Source organism: Phocoena phocoena, chromosome 20 (genome assembly GCF_963924675.1).
Source record: "Phocoena phocoena chromosome 20, mPhoPho1.1, whole genome shotgun sequence".
Lineage (NCBI taxonomy): Eukaryota > Metazoa > Chordata > Mammalia > Artiodactyla > Phocoenidae > Phocoena > Phocoena phocoena.
The window spans coordinates 46,214,590-46,234,325 of NC_089238.1; the positions used below are offsets into that span (position 1 = coordinate 46,214,590).

Consider the following 19,736-nt stretch of genomic DNA (forward strand, 5'->3'; position numbering starts at 1 on the left):
TGTTGAGCATGATATTAAGGCCTTAACACACACACACCCCTCGGCACAGCTACATTCTCAAGTACTTAAAGATGAAACTATATACCATATTGGATCTGCATTAAAATACTCCAGGAAAAAGAAGGGGAAAAGACAAAGTGCTGATAACTGGTAATAGGTACATGGAGGTGCATTACATTAGTCTAACTCCTGGGCATGTTTGAGAAATTCTAAATTAGGAAGTGAAATTAAAAAGCAAAAAGTACCTGGCCTAGATGAAAACAGAAAGTATCAATATATGGTCAAAACCCCTGACAATCTCTGATCCTTAGGTTCCTGCCTTTTGGGCCATGAAGAGCTCAGGTGCTTTGACAACAGGGAACATCTAGGGGCCCTCTATTGCTAATGGAGCCCATTATGAACTGTGAGACCCTCCGTATCCAGGGGTTCTGAATTCACGGATTCAACCAACCATAGATCAAAAATATTTGAGGGGGAAAAAAAAAATTCCAGGAAATTCCAAAAACCGAAACTTGAATTTGCAGCAGCTATTTATATAGCATTTACCTTGTATTAGGTAATTAAGTAATCTAGAGATGATTTAAAGTATATGAGAATATGCAATTACTATGCCATTTTATATAAGAGACTTGAGTATCCTCAGACTTTGGTATCCAAGGGAGATCCTGGAACCAATCCCCCAAGGATACCAAAGGAAAATCGTATTAGTTTCAAAAGGTGCATACTGTGAGTACAGGCAACTCTTAAGAACCCCATCTAGTTCTGCCACAGAACAGCGATTGCTAAGCATTTTTATCAAAAACTCTTCACAAAAATACTTTTTTCTAGGCCTGATTTGTTCTAATTAGAGGTGAAATAAGTGGAACACAGAGCAGCATTGCTCACTTCTCATAAGGTGGGTAACTGAAACCATAGGCACAGTATTGAACAAAGGAGTCATGAAAGTAAAAGAAGCCCTGACACCAACAATGTGAGCTTCTAGATCTCTTACCTGTAGCCCAATATTCAGGTATAAGAAGCCAATAGAGCCCCTCTCACCCAGCTCATCCTGCTTCTCAGTCCCACCCATTTCCACAATACACAAGGACTCAGGCTGGGCTGGGAGAGCCTGCATGCTCAAAGGTTGCAAACAGTCCTAAGGGGGAAAGAGAAAAGAATAAAACATCGGAAGTGACCAATTTTGGAAAAAACCTACCCAGAGAAATCTAATTCTAGAAGTGAAGAACAACTCTTTCTCATGGACAGTGAAAACCTGAAAAAGGAGTTCTATTTAGACTGAACCTTAAAACAATCTCTGGAGAGGATTGTGCTTTCCTTTTTTTTTTTTGCAAAAGTGGATAATGGTAAAAGTAAATATGCAAAGGGCACCTCTTTAAAGTCATCCAAGGCCCTTGTCTGTAAAAACAGTCTTGGATTTTTTTTTTTGTTTCTGTTTAAACTAAAAAAGGGAATCAAGCCATAAGCCAAAGAAGCAGGCACTGTAGAAGACTCCTGAGGTGTGCTGCTACAATAATCAGGAGAAGCAGCAGGTGGAGATTTCAGGGTCCAGCCCAGCTGATCTCAGAGAGGGACATCAAAAATGGGTCAGGTGCTCAGGTTCCAAGTGGAAGATCCTTAAAGTTGAGAGTGACACTCACTGAGGGATCCAGGGAGATGATTCTGACAGTATTGTCCACCAGCCCCACAGCCAGGAAGCGAGACCGCTGCTCTCCAGGGGGGACGTTGGCCAGACTCATGCACACCACATCTGCTGACATCTCCTTCCGCTCTGTGTATTCATTCAGCTGTCCTGACTACAGGAATGAAGACAGAGAGAGGTCACAAACCACTCCAACTTGCCCCCAAACCCTGGGCCTGGAGAACAAAGGGAGCTTGTTAAGTTCCTTTTTGCTTCCTCGCACTCTTCTTACTATAATCAATGACCAAGAATATCTCTACCTAAGGTTCCAAGACTAAACTCTACAGGCTAATGGAAAGCAAAATTACTGACAAGAGAATCAAGAGACCCTTGACAGGCTTCCCTGGTGGCGCAGTGGTTGAGAGTCCGCCTGCCGATGCAGGGAACACGGGTTCATGCCCCGGTCTGGGAAGAGCCCACATGCCGTGGAGCGGCTGGGCCCGTGAGCCTTGGCCGCTGAGCCTGCGCGTCGGAGCCTGTGCTCTGCAACGGGAGAGGCCACAACAGTGAGAGGCCCGTGTACCACAGAAAAAAAAAAAAAAAAAAAAAAAAAAAGAATGAAGAGACCCTTGACAAGTATAATGCACCACAAATTTTCTAAGCCAACCTAGCTCTCAGGAAATGAAAATACATAAAATTGTTTATTTGTTCATGAAAGTACTCTGGGTGAAAGAGAATTCAAATATGGCATTTAAAGACAAAACCCCTCAATCATAGGTACAGTTGGACTATACAAGTTGGCCACATCCAGAGACTTCTTAAGAACATAATTAAACACACCTAACATCCTTCCATATATAAAAGTAAAATAAATTTCTGAAATTGATTCAGATTGCAGAAACTAAACATATGGCAAGTAATCTGGTGGAAAACTAGAGTGTGAAGGGCAGAAAAATTGTTTCATTGCTAAGATGGCATTTCATAACTCCAATTAGAATTAAAGACATGAAAACATATCCACCTCCAACCCCCTTGTAAAGGGCTTTAGGACACTTGCCCTTCTCATTTCCCTTTCATTTTTAAAATTTTATTTTTTATGTTTTAATAGATCTTTATTGGAGTATAATTGCTTCACAATACTGTGTTAGTTTTTTGTGTGCACAACAAAGCGAATTAGCCATATGCATACACATGTCCCCATATCCCCTCCCTCCCACCCTCCCTTTCCCACCCCCTAGGTCATCACAAAGCACCAAGCCTATCTCCCTGTGCTACGCTGCTGCTTCCCAGCAGCCAACTATTCTACATTTGGTAGTGTTCATTTCCCTTTCTTATGAATATGTAATCTAGAGACCTGGACTGCAGCTCCCATCTTCACCTCTGAACCCTACATTAAGTCCCACAGTGAATGGTAAAATAACATACGGGATCCATTTCAAAATAGACCAGTTCTCCTCCTGTCAGGGCGATCACCACTTGTCGTTGGTTCACTGCACATTTCACAATTGTTTTCTTTCCAGGAGTCTTCCACTCATTGACTCTCTTGTCTGCTCGTATGTGCCGAATGCCATCAGGATACACCTTGAGGCAGTAACAGAAAGAAACCCAACTTTAGCAATTTGACTCATCACTCAAGCATGACCCTCACACGTATCAGATCTGTCAGATCTAGAGGCACTGTATTTGAGGCACCAGTTGGGTCAATGACAAAAAAGAGTTAAGAGGTCCCAGGCAAGGTTAACTTCAAAAAAGTTCATGTTTTGCAGCATCCATTTCAAAGAAGTTCAAAGCTCCTTAAATGTGAACCCAGCAATCCACACCATAATGAGGTCAAAGAAAGGACAAAGTAAGGTGAGCAGGTTAAGTAGCTCTCTGGAATCCTCACCTGCACTAAGGCATCATCTCCTAACAAGGAGCAGGACAAGGTTGGGGTAGTGCCCAGAAACCCAGAGTCAGTCACTTCTTCTACAGTCTCTCCAATGGACAACACAAGTGTGGCATTCACGAAAGACACAATGATGTAAGCATCAAACTCATCTGAAACGGAAAGAGAAGAAAGAAATGGGTTAGCTAAGAACTCATTAGTTACAAAGCCAAATGAGACACCCTAAGCATTCTCTTCAGAAACTTTCCAAGGCACTTCTTCTATGTGTAGTCATCACACACAGTCATGTGGCAAACAGCACAGGATGATCCAAAAGATAATTAAAGGTCATAACAGCCTACAGATATACTTTGCTTCCTTAAATGGCTAAACAGTACATAAAGTAGACATGCCCACATCTAATACCTTTGAAAATTAATATTTTCTTGAGACATTTGCTAGAAAAATGCGAGAGAACAAAGCAAGAGGAAATTTTGTATACAATATTTATATGTACTGAAGCTAGAGTTTCAGATGCCAATCACAATCCATTCTTAAGAGATAACTCCCTATAACCAAGGAAGGTCCCCATCTTCTTCCAAAAGTATCTTATGTGAGAACACAAGACCTAATGAATAAAATAGTGATTACTTAAGCCTCCATGAGACTAAGACATTCTAGGGTTGGAAACTGAGAATCCTAGGATGTCCCGAAAGGAATGATGTAAGAACACTGGATAACCAGGGAGGGGGTGGGTGGTGGTGGTAGTTTATATTGTCAGCCCTTGAACTCTCTAGTTTTTCACATTTAAAAATATAACCATTCGATGGTCATGAGCAATCCTATTAGAACTTGCTTTTCATTTAATAAAATGCACTTGGATAAACAAACACCAAGTTTTTCAAGGAGGTCAGAGGTATACAGGCAACCCCAAAAGTTTCTCACACAGATCCCACAGTTAAAAGCTGTCTACTTCCTACACATTCCACCCTACAACATAAAACAACTTCTGTATGTATCTCCCACATCCAGCACAATGTTTGGCATAAAGCTTGATAAATGGTGAATAAATGTATGTTCATTTTTTTGAGATGAATTGAGATTTTCCTACTTTACATTTGAATTTTCTATATCAATTCCCCTCTTCTTGTCCCCTTCACACAGAAATCAGGCAAACAACGGATAGAATGACAAGCAGACAAGGTACTAAATTAGAGTGGCTGCCTCACTCTTAGCAGAAGCAGCTGAAGGATCCTGCTTGCCTGAGTCCCTGTCAGAGCTCAATACCATAGGCCTGATCCACCCCACTCACATCAAGGACACAGTATGGATTGAGTGCTCCAAGGGTCATTCAGCTGAACTAAGATTACTCAATGAGTTCAGCAGAATCAGTGCTCTTTACAGAAAAAGGGGCCAGATGAAAATGTATTATTGGTATAACCTATAGAAGCATTCTGACCTATTAGCAGGACATAAAATCAATTTTGTGGACTGCAATCAGCATTTTAAAATACAAATATATAGAAATAAATATAATTTATGAGGATGCCTCATAGTAAGGGTAAGTACTATTCTGCAAAACTGTTGCTTCAGTTAATAATACGTGTGCACTGAATGAGTGGCTGAAAGGCAAGGATCAAAGATCTTTCCCAATGGGTATAATCTAATGGCTACACCAGGAATCCAGAGCAAGGGTTCCATCATAAGGTATAACACTGAACAAGCAGATAACTGGTTTTAGATTACTTTACTATAACTGTCAACACGTATCACATGCCTGGGGACACCTTATAAAATGGCTTTGTAAGAAGACCGCACTGTTCGCCATCATAAAACATGGAGTGTGGACGTGGTTGTCTCTGAAATGGATGCCTTAATAGCGCACAACAAAACCATCTTCACTCTCCACACAACACCAAGCTTGGAAGCCTTGCTCCAGCTCTCAGTTTTTGAACTGGAAATTTCTGGTATGTAAAAGTAACAGGAATTGCTTAATTTTAACATTATATAAATATCGTGTCCTTTCCCATGTTCTCAACACTGAAACCTTGTATTTTAAAAGCTGTGCCAGAGCAAATTAAAGCCAAACAAAAATGGCTCAAACTGGTCAGGATTTCAGCCTCTTTCTTCAGTCAAGGGAAAAGGTGGGCTTCCAGAAAAGAAACCACACATTTATAACTTACATGCAGAGAATGAGGGGAGTGAGGGAAAAAGGACTGCCTGGGCCCCTTATCCTTCCTCTGACCCAAGGCCCCAGACTGCTCAGGTATAAAAATAAAGAGATGCTGGGTGGACTTAAATAGGGTCTTATGTTTGCTGGGCAGTTCAACAAGGAGTAAAGCAATGACTGACATCTGAAAGCTCCTTTACATCACGGATTTCCTCAAAATATCCACTACCCTGTAAATACTAAGCACACTGTAACTTCTACCCTTTCCATTCTACGGCCAGGAAGACCAGAAACAGATAAGCTGCTCTTGTGTCCTAGGCAGGTTATAGGTTAAAAGGTGGACTTCAGAACAAAAATCAAGCTTCAGTCAAGATAAATGACTATGAACTATGAAATCTATGTTGCCTTCTTCCAGAGGTTTTAAATTTCATATAAATGACCATTAGTTCAAACCTCAGTGAAGAATCTATTAGGATATGAGAACGCATCTTTGTCTCAGTTAAAAAGGACTTCCATCTGTCTGAGCAATACGGAAGCAGCCCACAGAAGAGGGAATGCTTTCTTCTTCTTTCCCCTGCCTTAGTATCTCAGGCTCAAAAAACAGCTCACTACTCCAAAGGGAAAAGTGAGTGACCATCCAGATGATTTAGGCCTCCAATGTCTCACTCTCACTCTATACTCAGACTACTCAGTGCTTGACTTGCCTCAGCACAGTCTTGATTATACTCAAGAGAAAAAGGGGGGCTTTCTCCAGGACCTAATCTTTCAGTCAGTACATGTGGAACATTACAAAAACATCAAGAGAGAGTATGAAGTTAAGATTTTCTAGCCACAGCCTCTTTTAGCTTAATGAGAGGCAAATTAATCAAATGTTCTATATTCTGTAGGAGAAAGTGATTCCTGCCTCAGACTATTTAACATACAGGCAGATGGGTGTGCACCACTAACACTGCACATGGAGAGCCAACTGCAAAGTTACCCTCTGAAAGATGCTACCAGGGCAGCCTCAATATTTTGTGCAGGTCCCTCTCCCTGGGTAATCTCTAAGACCCCATAGTAGACCCTAGCAATAGGTACAAGGTACACACCTGTGGTGATCAGCACCTTCACCAGCCACCTGTGGAAGAGAAAAAAAGGCTTGGTATTGGTAGTGTGCATCACCAAGTACCAGCCAAGGTTAGTAGTTGCCTGGAAGACTGCAGCATGTGTGGACATGTGGAATAGTAACTTAGGGTATCTGGAAAGAGAATGAACAGAGAGAACTTGACCTGTTTTGTGGGTGATCACCCAAATTATAGTTTCTAAAGAGTAAAATTTATCAGGATGTAATCATTTCCTAGATTTTGGTATCTAGAGGACAAAACTTTTCAGGTACAAGTTCCATCATGCAACATACCACAGATCACGAACTTATCTAACTTACCCCAAAAGCCTTTCCTGATTCTCAAACACATGCCTGTTCCCTCTTCTCTAACCCCTCCTGGCAACATGCTTGTGCCTTTCATCACATCTGAACACACAACAGTTTTCTGTTTTGGTTTTGGTTTTTATTGCGGTACGCGGGCCTCTCACTGTTGTGGCCTCTCCCGTTGCAGAGCACAGGCTCCGGACGTGCAGGCCCAGCGGCCATGGCTCACGGGCCCAGCCGCTCCACGGCATGTGGGATCCTCCTGGACCGGGGCACGAACCCACGTACCCTGCATCGGCAGGCGGACTCTCAACCACTGTGCCATCAGGGAGGCCCACAACAGTTTTTTATATTTACCTTCTTTTTTAGATGGTACATGCCCTGAGAGTAGAGTCCTATCTTAACTACAAGGTAGCAGGATGAGAATACTGAACTTATCCTAGAAAACCAGCATGACCCAAACTCACTATAGGGTTAGTCAAATGAACACTGGATTGAGATTCGGGAGACACTGCTTTCAGTCTCTATTACCTAGGTGCCCTATCTTGGGATAGTCAATGCCTGTGATTTTCGGCCTTCTTCATAAAAATGAGGGGTTAACTTTCCTGCAAATCTAAATTGATTTTACAGTAAAGTTTAATAAGTGAAAACAAAAACAAACAAAAAAAGAGGAGCAAACTAGGTTTTATCTCAAAGGCTCTTTCTAATTCAAACAGTCTGGGAAATGTTTTCAAGAGCCTAAATATCAACCAGCCAATCTGCCACCAAGCTAAAGGTGAACATCAACAGTGACCAGTTTCTTTATGAAGACATTACACAAAATAGGGAAATCTTTCAAAACCAATCATCCAATAATTACCTTTTCAGCTAAAATGAACCTACTAATTTCCTATTCACTTTTTTTTTCTTTCTACTCAACTCATATTGGATTCCAATGCTTACATGAGACAAAATCCACTAAAATGTGTACTCTATTAAAAGAAACGAGATTTCCGTCCTCCACATTTCCCAGCTCCCTTAAATTTGTTCCATACAACCAAAACATCTAAATAGCAGGAAGATTTCCAGCTGTTTTCTTTAAAAAGCTTTGTATATTGGCCAGTTCCACATTCCTGAGGGAACAAGAGGAAAATGAGGTCTAGGAATAGAAATGACCTACGATCCCAAAGAATCAAAGGGAAAATGAGAATTGAGTTTCATCTCTAAGGGAATGAAATTCAGTTGTCACAAGACTTTCCTGCTATTGCACCAAAATGAATTTTCGCATAACTTTCAATTTTTTAGGATGAGGTGACCATTTTTATTCTGGAGCTCAGACTTCCTCTTTCCTCCATCCCTTCTTTTCTACTCACTCTAAAATTCTGATTCCATTCAATCAACCTCTGCTTTCCTTAAACACAACTACTATACCTATTGAGCATTAACAAACTTTACCAATCTCTTAATACCCAGAATAATACCTTTAATTTCACTGTGATTTCAGCACAATAAGAGAGAAAACATCGTTGAAGAAAAAAGAAGCAAAAACTTTCCCTTACACAATACTCCTCACACAAATGGAAAGAGTATCTTAAAGATGAATACAGTCAAAGAACACAACATACGACAGCTCTATCTATGATACTCAAGTGTATATGTACTGAATATTAACAGCCACCCTATGCTCCCCTTACCCATGTGTACAAAAAGTAGTAAGTGAAGGCACCCTGATTGGGAGAGCCTCAAAAACATGGTGTTGAGTCAGAAGAAGTTTCTAGTATATGGTGCTAGATGATGTGATATAGAAGCATTATAAATGCAATCTCTTAAGCCTTCTATTGTCAGTGGCACCCAGACCCTCATTTTGACTGTTGGGAAAGGGCTGCTTACCTTCAATGTGCCGACGCACTGTCCAGACAGCATTGGGGTTACCAGGTAACTCTGAGACAGCCATTTCTGATACCTGACAGGGAGAGGAGACAAACCACAGATCCAGTGAGCATGAAACTCAGCCCCTTGCTTACAACTACACTAGATAGTACAGTCCCAACATAGCAGTGCTCACACTGCATACTTGATTAAAACACTGGAGCCATCTAGTCAAAAAGAATGTAAGAACCAAAACGCTAGAGGCACTGGCAATTCCCATAATAGACTTCAGCAAGAAGTGATGGAACATCTAGGACAGTTGTTGCAGCCAAGACCAAACACTTCCTTTGGGTATAACATGCCTGCATCCTCCTCAAAGTGAGCACGTGGGAATGAAAACAGTCCATCTAAGTTAGCATCCCATTTCTTTCTTTTTTGAAAACGTATTTATTTAATTGATTTTATTGTATTCGTTTTATTTTTGGCTGCGTTGGGTCTTCGTTGCTGCACGCGGGCTTTTTCTAGTCGTGGCGAGCAGGGGCTACTCTTCGTTGTGGTGCTTGGGCTTCTCACTGCGGCGGCTTCTCTTGTTACGGAGCACAGGCTCTAGGCACGGGGGCTTCAGTAGCTGTGGCATGTTGGCTCAGTAGTTGTGGCTCGTGGGCTCTGGTGCGCAGGCTCAGTAGTTGTGGCACACGGGCTTAGTTGTTCTGCGGCATGTGGGATCTTCCCAGACCAGGGCTCGGACCCGTGTCCCCTGCATTGGCAGGCAGATTCTTAACCACTGCACCGCCAGGGAAGTCCCCCATTTCTTTTCTTTGTTCCCTCAAGGCCAAATTCCATCTCCCTTCACAGAACAATTCAAATGCCACATTCTTTAGGAAAAATCTTCCCTTATTCTCTTGGCTGGCAGTCATCTCTTCCTCATAAGTTCTCACAGGAATCACAATCACCACCTCTTAGGACACTTACCTAAAAAGTGATCTGAGGAATTGTTTTGTCCTTCCTACTAGGTTCTTATGCTCCTTAAGGTCAGAGTCAAGAATCCTCTGAATGTCCTATAGGCTCTCAAATGAGAGTAAATGCAATACTAAGATGAACTCAAAATGATCTAGAGGAGAAAGCTAGGTGTGGGTTATATATTAACTGTCTGTAATATCCTTGCAATTTTTCTGTAAATCTAAAACCATTCAAAAATAAAAATTTTATTAAGTGTTTTTTAAATGACCTAGAAATAAAAAATTAGGCAGCCTATTATACTGTACAGTGGAACTACATCTTATAGGAAGAACGCTAGTATATATATGAAAGACATTACCCTTTTGTTGGTTTACTGACGTGATAATAGCAGGAATACCTGATCGTGGTACAGGAGAATCTTGGAAAACTTCACCATCAATAAAACGTAAATGTCAGGTATACCACACTCTATACACCAAATGTAATATCTGACAGTGACCGTGTTCAACTGAGACCATAATCTAGCTAGACAACAAGGTTCAACAAATAGATATACAGGAAAAAAGAAACGTCCAACAATTTAAAAATAATTTTATATAACATAATTTTTTTTAATATAATTAGAAAAAATTAGGAGGAAGCAGATGACTCACAAACAATGATTCTTAATTGGGTCCTTTAACTCTTACACGGTACACAAAATTTTCTGTTAATGCATATATGTATTTTTTGTGTTGAGCGCTTGCTTTAATCAGATGCTCGATAGGATCCAATTAGCAGTAACTAACTAATCAAGAACTACTGGTCTAGGGCTTCCCTGGTGGCGCAGTGGTTGAGTGTCCACCTGCCGATGCAGGAGGCGCGGGTTTGTGCCCCAGTCCGGGAAGATTTCACATGCCGCCGAGTGGCTGGGCCCGTGGGCCATGGCCGCTGGGTCTGCGCGTCCAGAGCCTGTACTCCGCAACGGGAGAGGCCACAGCAGTGAGAGGCCCGTGTACCGCAAAAAAAAAAAAAAAAAAAGAACTACTGGTCTAAATTGGGTTCAAGTCATCGAAAATTTGGTGACCTGATGAATATTTTGGCAGTCAAAATTTTTTGAATTCTCTGAAACTACAATATTAATAGCTAACATTTATTGAACAGTTACTATATGCCAGAACTTGAGCTAAGTGCTTCATACACATTCTCATTTAATTCACACAACAATCCTTTAAGGCGGGTCCTATAAAGCTTAGTAATAACTATTAAGTAGTAGAGCCAGAATTCAAAACCAAGGTCATCTTCCCTGTGTTCCAATAAAACTTTCCAAAAACAGGCAGTGGGACTCTAAGAGCCTGGAGCCTGCTCAACCACAACCTCTAAGAGCAAAGTGTCAGAAAAAGCTTTATTTTACTCCTAACAAAATCAAGTCCAGTGTACTTGCTAAAAGCCATCAACACTAGAACCATGGTGAGAAGAGGGTGTGGGATTTGAGAAGGTAATTTTGAGTATTCATATCACCTAAAAAGTCCAACAATAAAGGATTCATTGCGGGAGGTGGGAGGGTGGAGGGATGAATTGGGAGATTGGGATTGACCTATATACACTAATATGTATAAAACAGATATACAATAAGAACCTGCCGTATAAAAAATAAATTATATTAAAAAAATAAAGGATTCATTAAATAAATTCTAATCTACCCACTGTGGAAATATATTACAAAAACATTAAAAATGACATGACAGGGCTTCCCTGTCATGTCCCGCATGCCGGGGAGCGGCTGGGCCCGTGAGCCATGGCCGCTGGGCCTGTGCGTCCGGAGCCTGTGCTCTGCAACGGGAGAGGCCACAACAGGGAGAGGCCCGCGTACAACAACAACAAAAAATAAATAAAACTAAAAATAATGACATAAGAGCACACAGTAATCAGGAATGTAGTAAGATACAAAAATATATACACAATACTAACATAGTTAAAAATATAAGTATCTAAAAGCTACGAAAAAGACCAACACTAAAAGGAAACGGAGTAAAATGTGCCATGCAGATTTCCTAACCTCCACGTAATGGCGACTGAACCTGGAACTAACAGACGTGTTTCTCCCCTTTGATTCCTATTTGCCAAATTTTTAAAATGTGCTTGCTGTGCTAACATGTTAAAGGATAAGAAATTTAAACTCTAAACTTTATGGAAATGGGGAGAAAGAAAACATTTTTCTTTCACTTTGATCTCATCAGAATAAAGCCTTAGGCTGCTTTGTCAATGCTTTCCTCCAAACCCTGCATATGATCTAGAAATTCCAATCTTACCTCAAGTCCATGCCTTAAGACCCTCAGAGATGACCTCGGTCCCCTACCACAGGCCACATATAGCTGTGGGGTGTCTTCATTGGCCAGGTCAGCTATCTGCACAGAGAAAGGGGAAAAAAATGTCTACTTCTGCTACTTTTCCGTACCCAACCCTGATTGTTCTCAGGGCGACAAACCACTTTTTAGTTTATTAGACTTAAATACTGCTACTGGTCCTGGGGGCACAGAGTGGAAAAGACCCAATGTTCCAAAAAGCAAACAGTTTGAAGCAGCAAGTTTTACCAACCAAAAAAGCTTGTTCTTTTTTTTTTTTTCTTGCCATGCTGCGTGGCATGTGGGATCTTAGTTCCTTGACCAGGTATCAAACCTGTGCCCCTTGTAGTGGAAGCGTGGAGTCTTAACCACTGGACCACCAGGGAAGTCCCACGTGTATCAGTTCGAGTTAACAAAATATTTTTTACAATCAGTGAAATTGTTATATAACCTCAAACTGAAATCTCAGCATTTCCTTCCAACCAAAAATATAGACAATGAATTAATTATCTTTATCTGTGACTTTGTCACCAATATTAAAGTTTATAGACACCTCCAAATATCATTTCCCTTATCACTATTTCAAAATTACATTTACTAGATCCGCTGTTAGAACGCACATGACCACAGCTGCCCTATCTACTACAGACGTTCCTATGATGTATCTGACCAATTACGGAGTAACTCTGCACCTGGCTGTTTGCCACCAAACGGGGAAGCCATGTGTTCTTTTACTAGTCACCCTAGATATCGAGCTGCTTTCCAGTACAAATATTTGTTGATCAACATGTGGAAAGAAGTTATTTGTATTGTAGTTTTGTCAAACTGTACAATTCAAATGAAAATTCTTGACTGTAAGGCAGTGCAGCCTACTGTAACATGGATGAGCATGTGGGTTGTGAGTGTATATAACCTTCACACTGACTTCTTTAAAAAATTAACTTACCTATTTTAAATGCACTATCTTGTTATTTTAAGCCCATTACAGAAGCACATATACTAATTTTTCACAATTTAAAAAATAATTTGCTCTCTTGGCTATCATGTTTATTACTATATGCATTTAAAAATATTATTCACAGAGGGGATCCAGAAGCCTCACTAGGCTAGTAAAGAGACACATGGCAAAAAATGCTTATAGCCCTGCTACAGATACCTGAACTTCCTGTTAATTTTATTCTTGACCTATGAACTATTTACACAATTATCTCCTCAAATTCTAATGAAAGCAGAAAAAAAAAAAATCAGTAAAAATCCAATTAGGAATTATTCATACTTATTTTCTATTGCCCTCAGGAGTAACCCTTTCTCAAAAAGAAAGAACAAAAGCAGTTAACTTCAAACTGCTACTTTTACCAGGAAGAGTGCCTGAATACTGACTGTGTGTCCCTGGCACAGTGAGCAAAACTCTTCCACTAAAAGTGTAATCATCTAGACAGGGTAGGGTGCTGCCTAATGGTCACTGGAACCCCAGGAATCCAGGATGCAACAGCATGGTAAAATTTCTGCCACACTTGAGTGCCAGTAGTGAGAGACACAGTTCCCATCTTGGGCCACCTTGGGTTCCCAAAAAGGTTCTGTTACTGACTGATCCCGTCTCTGGAGTACTTTACGGAGGAAGTGACTGTTAAAATGAGATATAGATATTCACAGACTGTTAAGTGATAAAGGTCTACTTCAGAATACTGTAAAGGATATGAGCATATTTACATTAAAAAGAAAAGTGTAACACACAAATGCTTATAGATGCAGAGAAAATGTCTGAAAGCAATCACAGGAAGCTATTAATGGCACAGCCTCGGTGGAATAGAGGGTTGAAAAGACTGGGGATTGCACTTTTACTTTTTATCTTTTGTACAGTCTGAATTTTTATAAAACATGATTTTTATCATTTAAAAAAATTTTTTTTAAGCCCAAGGATTTATGTAATGGTTTTTAATTACCCAACTACCTTTAGGTGCTTCACCCTTATACTCTGGCAATACCACAGATATGCTGATGAACCTCTTAAACTAGACCTTAATTTAATTGGATTTAAAACTTTAAACTCATTCAGATTCAGAAACAGTTGGCTAGCACTGTTCATTATGGAGTGACTGGAAAGATCCTCACCTGGCAAAACAAAATGGGAGAGAGGCTGTCCAACTCATCAACCAGCACAAGGTTTTTGAGTGGTCTTGGCTGAAAAAAGAATGTATCTCCTTCTTCCAGAGGCATGGCAGATGAAAACTCAGGTTCTTCATCATCATCTCCAAGATGTGCAATTTGATATAAGTAACTAGAGAGAAGCAAAGACTTTAGTTAAAATATTTTCTGTCTGATGTACAACATGATAAATATAATTAACACTGCTATATGTTATACATGAAAGTTGTCGAGAGTAAATCCTAAGAGTACTCAACACAAGGGAAAAAATTTTTTTTCCTACTTCTTCAATGTTGTACCAAATGAGATGAACTGTGATAATCATTTCATAATGTATGTAAGCCAAATCATTATGCTGCAACACCTTAAACTTATACAGTGCTATGTCAATTATATCTCAATAAAACTGGAAGGAAGAAAGCAAATAGCATTTAAAAAATATTTTCTGTCTGAAGATGTTTGCCATCAACATAATGCTCATAAATCACTTTAATATTGAGTCAGCATCTATAGTTTGAGATCTCTGCTTATCTGACTGGGGTTTTCTTTTTCTTTAAAAAGAGGGATAAAGAAATTAAGACTACTGAATTCAAACCGGTAAAGTGGCAGGACCTTAGCATCACAGTGGTTAAGAGTACTGGACTTGGGCTTCCCTGATGGCGCAGTGGTTGAGAGTCCGCCTGCCAACGCAGGGGACACGGGTTCATGCCCTGGTCCGGGAAGATCCCACATGCCACGGAGTGGCTGGGCCTGTGAGCCATGGCTGCTGAGCCTGCGCGTCTGGTGCCTGTGCTCCGCAATGGGAGAGGCCACAACAGTGAGAGGCCCGCGTACAGCAAAAAAAAACAACAAAAAGAGTACTGGACTTCCACTAGAGTGCCTGGGTCTGAATCCTAGCTCTGCCGCTTAACTAGCTGCATATTATTACTTAATCTCTCTTTGCCTCAGTTGCCTCATTTATAAAATTGAATAGTACCTTCCTAAAGAATTCAATGAGTACTTAGAACATTGCATCACACCTAGTAAGCACAGTTTTTGTCAAATAAAATGAAGTATGGATAAATGAAACCCAAAGAAAATCTATAACCACTTCTTATTTTAACCAGTCACCAGGCCAAATGTAACAAAAAACAAGAATTGGTTATTTCACAAAAGTATGCAGATACTGTATTATTATTCCTGAAACAAAACATAAACATATCCAGAGATAATAAGCAACAAAATCATCTTGCCCTTCTCCTGTCTGTCCTCTGGGGGTCTGTAAACTGATTCAAAGGCAAACCACAAAAAAAAAAATAAAAAAGGGAAAGCAATTTGGGAGTAGATAACCTGTAACAATATACCATCATAAACTGAGTGTGCAATGAGCACACTTTTGGGAAGCAGCTCAATTAAAATAAAATCACACTGCTGGTCATATTTATTCTTTTTTTTTTTCATATTTATTCTTTAAGTCATATACCAAACCTTCAATACAAAGCCCTTTGAACAATCCAGTGTAGCTTTTTAGGAGCAAGATAAAATGATTACATTGGGGTCTGAAATACATAAGACACTCAATAAATGTTAGCCAAATAAATCTCAGCATATAACCTTCTGGTAAACTCATCAGATTCTATGCTAAATTATGAAAAAGCAAACTGGGTTATTATCCTTGAATGATTTACAAACACACTGAAAAGAAAGAAAAAGTTAAATAATACAAACTTCTTATTCAGGCAAGATGTCCATATACAGATGATAAAGATCACCCATCAAAGACACTTTCACAGATAACCAAGAGGATGCTGGGTTCACTACCTCCATCACAAGAAAGGTTGCTTCGGCTGAATCTCGATAAAACAGTTTCTGTGATTATAATGTGCTTCAGAGCAGGAACTTTGGAACCAGGTGGTCTGGCTTTGAGTTAGATTTAGTTGTGTGATCAAATTTCTTAAATTCTCTGTGACCCCAGTGCCCTTACTATAAATGGGTTAATAGCACTGTCTTACAGGGAATGTTATGCATCAATATTTGTAAAGTACTTAGAACACAGTAAATGCTATATTAAGTATCTGATTGATAAATAAGTTTGCTTTATGAGTTAACACCCACAGCACGTTTCTGATGCCCCAAATCTCCACTCTTATGTCTTCCAGATTTCAGGTGCAACAGTAATGGATAATTTCTCACAAGTTCAAACCCATCTCACTCTAACAAGCATCCCACCTGTGCACTGTAGTCTTTCTATTCTCTGCCCTCAGAACATCTATCCCGTTGGGAGCTGCCTGAGCAACAGGATGTACAGGGGACTTCATGCCCCCAGGGGTAACCTTCAACCCAAGAGGGAGAGGAACTGGTGCTGTTAACCCCCAGGTGGGCAATTTTCAAAGGCATTCTGCATGCTTCTCAGCAGATCTTGACAGAAGCCAGTTTCCAATGACCACAGCAGGAACCTCAGTAATGGGCCCTTAATACAGGCTTTTCCTCTTTTCCCTATCTCTCCCCACTGATCCCTCACTCTTGCTTCCTGCAATTACCTCCCAATAATCTAGCCTTGTCTCGGGCTCTGCTTACAGGGGAGCCCAAACTGAAACAATATAAGAAAAATGTTTAGAACAGTGCCTGTTACATACAGACAAGTGCTCAACAAATGTACACTATGATTCTTTAGAACAAAAGGAATCACTGTCTGTATTATTTCTAAAAAGACTTAGAAGACTTAACAATTAGAATGTGTAAATCCCAGCAAACACACTATCTGCACAAGGTAATGAGTAAGAATAGAATACCTTATATGTCTGCAGCTACTGACTCCACCCACAGCCTTATCAAGACAGGTTATTACCTAAGTTTTTAATGTCTGCCAATCGGCTAGGTGAAAAAACAAACAAAGTGGTTTTCTTTTTCTTTTTTTTGGCCACACCTTGAGGCACGTGGAACTTCCCAGACCAGGGATCAAACCCAAGTCCTCTGCAGTGGAAGGCAGAGTCTTAACCACTGGACCAGCAGGGAAGCCCAACACCTTGTTTTCATTGGCATTCCTTCAATTATGAATTAGCTTGAAAATCTTTTTACATATTACACTTATAGACCACTAGTATTTCTTTTACTATGAAAGGCATGCTCAAATCCTGCACCCATTTTTCTATTGACTGAACTGCTCATTTTTACTCAATGATTTTTAAGAGCTTATTAACTCTCCCTTTTGCATGTAATGAAAAGAAAAAAGATTTCACACACCATTTGTGGGAATGTAAACTGATGTCATCTTTTGAAGTACAATTTGGCATCCCCTGTCAAAATTTTATCCCGCATATAGAAATTTAAACTATGGCTTTATTCAGCTAACATGCAAAGATACACCTACAACGTTCACTATAACACTGTTGGTTTTGTTTTTTTTTTTTGATAGATAAGAAGTGGATTTATTTAGACAGAAACACACTCCACAGACAGAGTGTGGGCCATCTCAGAAGGTGAGAGAACCTATAGCACTGTTTATAATACCAGAAGTACAAACACCCTAAATATCCATCAAGAAGGGGTAGAGCCATAAAATATTATGTAGCCATTAAAAATGTCTTCTCTAGGGCTTCCCTGGTGGTGCAGTGGTTGAGAGTCCGCCTGCCGATGCAGGGAACGTGGGTTCGTGCCCCGGTCCGGGAGGATCCCACATGCCGCGGAGCGGCTGGGCCTGTGGGCCATGGCCGCTGAGCCTGCACATCCGGAGCCTGTGCTCCACAGTGGGAGAGGCCACAGCGGTGAGAGGCCCGCGTACCGCAAAAAAAACAAAAACAAAAACAAAAACAAAAAAAGATCTGTACGTATCGGTAAAGAAAAATATTTATTACTTACTACTCTATAAAAAAAACAGGTTACAAAACAATATATAGTACATCGTTGCAATTCCGTAGAAACATTTAAATATATACACACACAGGAAGGCTACACAAAAAAAATGTTATCTTTGGGTGGAAGGATTACAGGAGACATACTTGCTTACATGAACTTTCCAAACTTTTCTACAATGAAAATTCCTTGTTAAAAAAACTAAAAAATTAGAAATGGATGAAAATAGTCATAATAACAGGCTAAATGAAAAATGCATCAAAAGAGGTATATAAACTGGGAAAAGGAGTAATAAAATGACAGCTGGAATAAAGTCAATAAAGAAGAGTAAAAGGCAAGTTAAAGAAAGGGAGAACTGGAGACAAGGCAAAATTGGAATAGAATTGCAAAATTCTAAACAACACCTTCATTTTCATTACGAAGAAATAGCATTAGGTAAGTGATCTGCACACACTTTACCACATACTGGCAAAACCTGAACTAGAAAGCAAGACCATGGCAGCTTATCTCATAAGCAATTTGGAGTCTTCAATACTGGTCTTGAATTCAACGCTAGGGTTCAGACTTAAGCCATTTGTCAAAGAAAAGCCATCAGAGACTGTAACACGGGATGAGGAAATTTCATCAGGGTTGTGTCTTGTATGCTTAATGAGATGACTCTATAAAGGCCGAGTTTTACAGGAAAGACAATGAACTGCAATAAGCAAACTAGGGAACTAGTTCAGACTAACACCAAAAAAAAAGGGATACAGAAGTAAAAACAACTTGGCGTTCAACTGAAAGTTGTAGAGGACAGCAAAATCGAGACTTTACACTCAAGTTGCTGGAACTGCCCCATCAGACATTAACAGAAATACTGAGAATGGTAATAGCCAAGACATGGAAACCAACTAAATGTCCACTGACAGAAAAATGGTTAAAGAAGATATGGTACATATATGCAATGGAATATTACTCCGCCATTAAAAGGAATGAAACTGTGCCATTTGCAGGGATGTGGATAGACCCAGAAACTGTCATACAGAGTGACAGAGAAAAATATCGCATAATACCACTTATATGTGGAATCTAGAAAAATGAAACAGATGAACTTATTTGTACAGCAGAAATCGAGACACAAACGTAGAGAATGGACATATGGATACTGGGGGGGAAGGGAGGCAGGATGAACTGGGGGATTGGGATTGACATATATACACTACTATGTATAAAATAGATAATTAATGAGAACCTGTAGAGCACAGGGAACTCTACTCAGTGCTCTGTGGTGACCTAAATGGGAAGGAAATCCAAAAAAGGGGATGTATGTATAGCTAATTAACTTTGCTGTACAGCAGAAACTAACACAACATTGTAAAGCAACTATACTCCAATAAAAACTTTAAAAAAAAAGAACAAAATAATGCCATTTGCAGCAACATGGATGCAACTAGAGATTATCATACTAAGTGAAGTCAGTGAGAAGGAGAAGGACAAATACCATACGACATCACTTACATGTGGAATCTAAAATATTACACAAATGAACCTATCTATGAAACAGAAACAGAATCACAGACATAGAGAAC

General features: G+C 40.0%; 1 protein-coding gene across 1 annotated transcript in view; it reads right to left on the reverse strand.

The window, feature by feature from the left end:
* The window catches only part of SF3B3 (splicing factor 3b subunit 3), a 46,982-nt gene that overhangs the window by 14,139 nt on the left and 13,107 nt on the right, over positions 1–19,736 (reverse strand). Inside the window, exons 9-15 of the mRNA XM_065898486.1 lie at positions 14,305–14,470; positions 12,160–12,255; positions 8,930–9,002; positions 3,504–3,655; positions 3,044–3,199; positions 1,638–1,793; positions 992–1,135 (exon numbers count right to left, since the gene is read on the reverse strand). Coding sequence (XP_065754558.1) covers positions 992–1,135; positions 1,638–1,793; positions 3,044–3,199; positions 3,504–3,655; positions 8,930–9,002; positions 12,160–12,255; positions 14,305–14,470 — 943 coding nt within the window. The remainder of the gene's footprint in view (positions 1–991; positions 1,136–1,637; positions 1,794–3,043; positions 3,200–3,503; positions 3,656–8,929; positions 9,003–12,159; positions 12,256–14,304; positions 14,471–19,736) is intronic.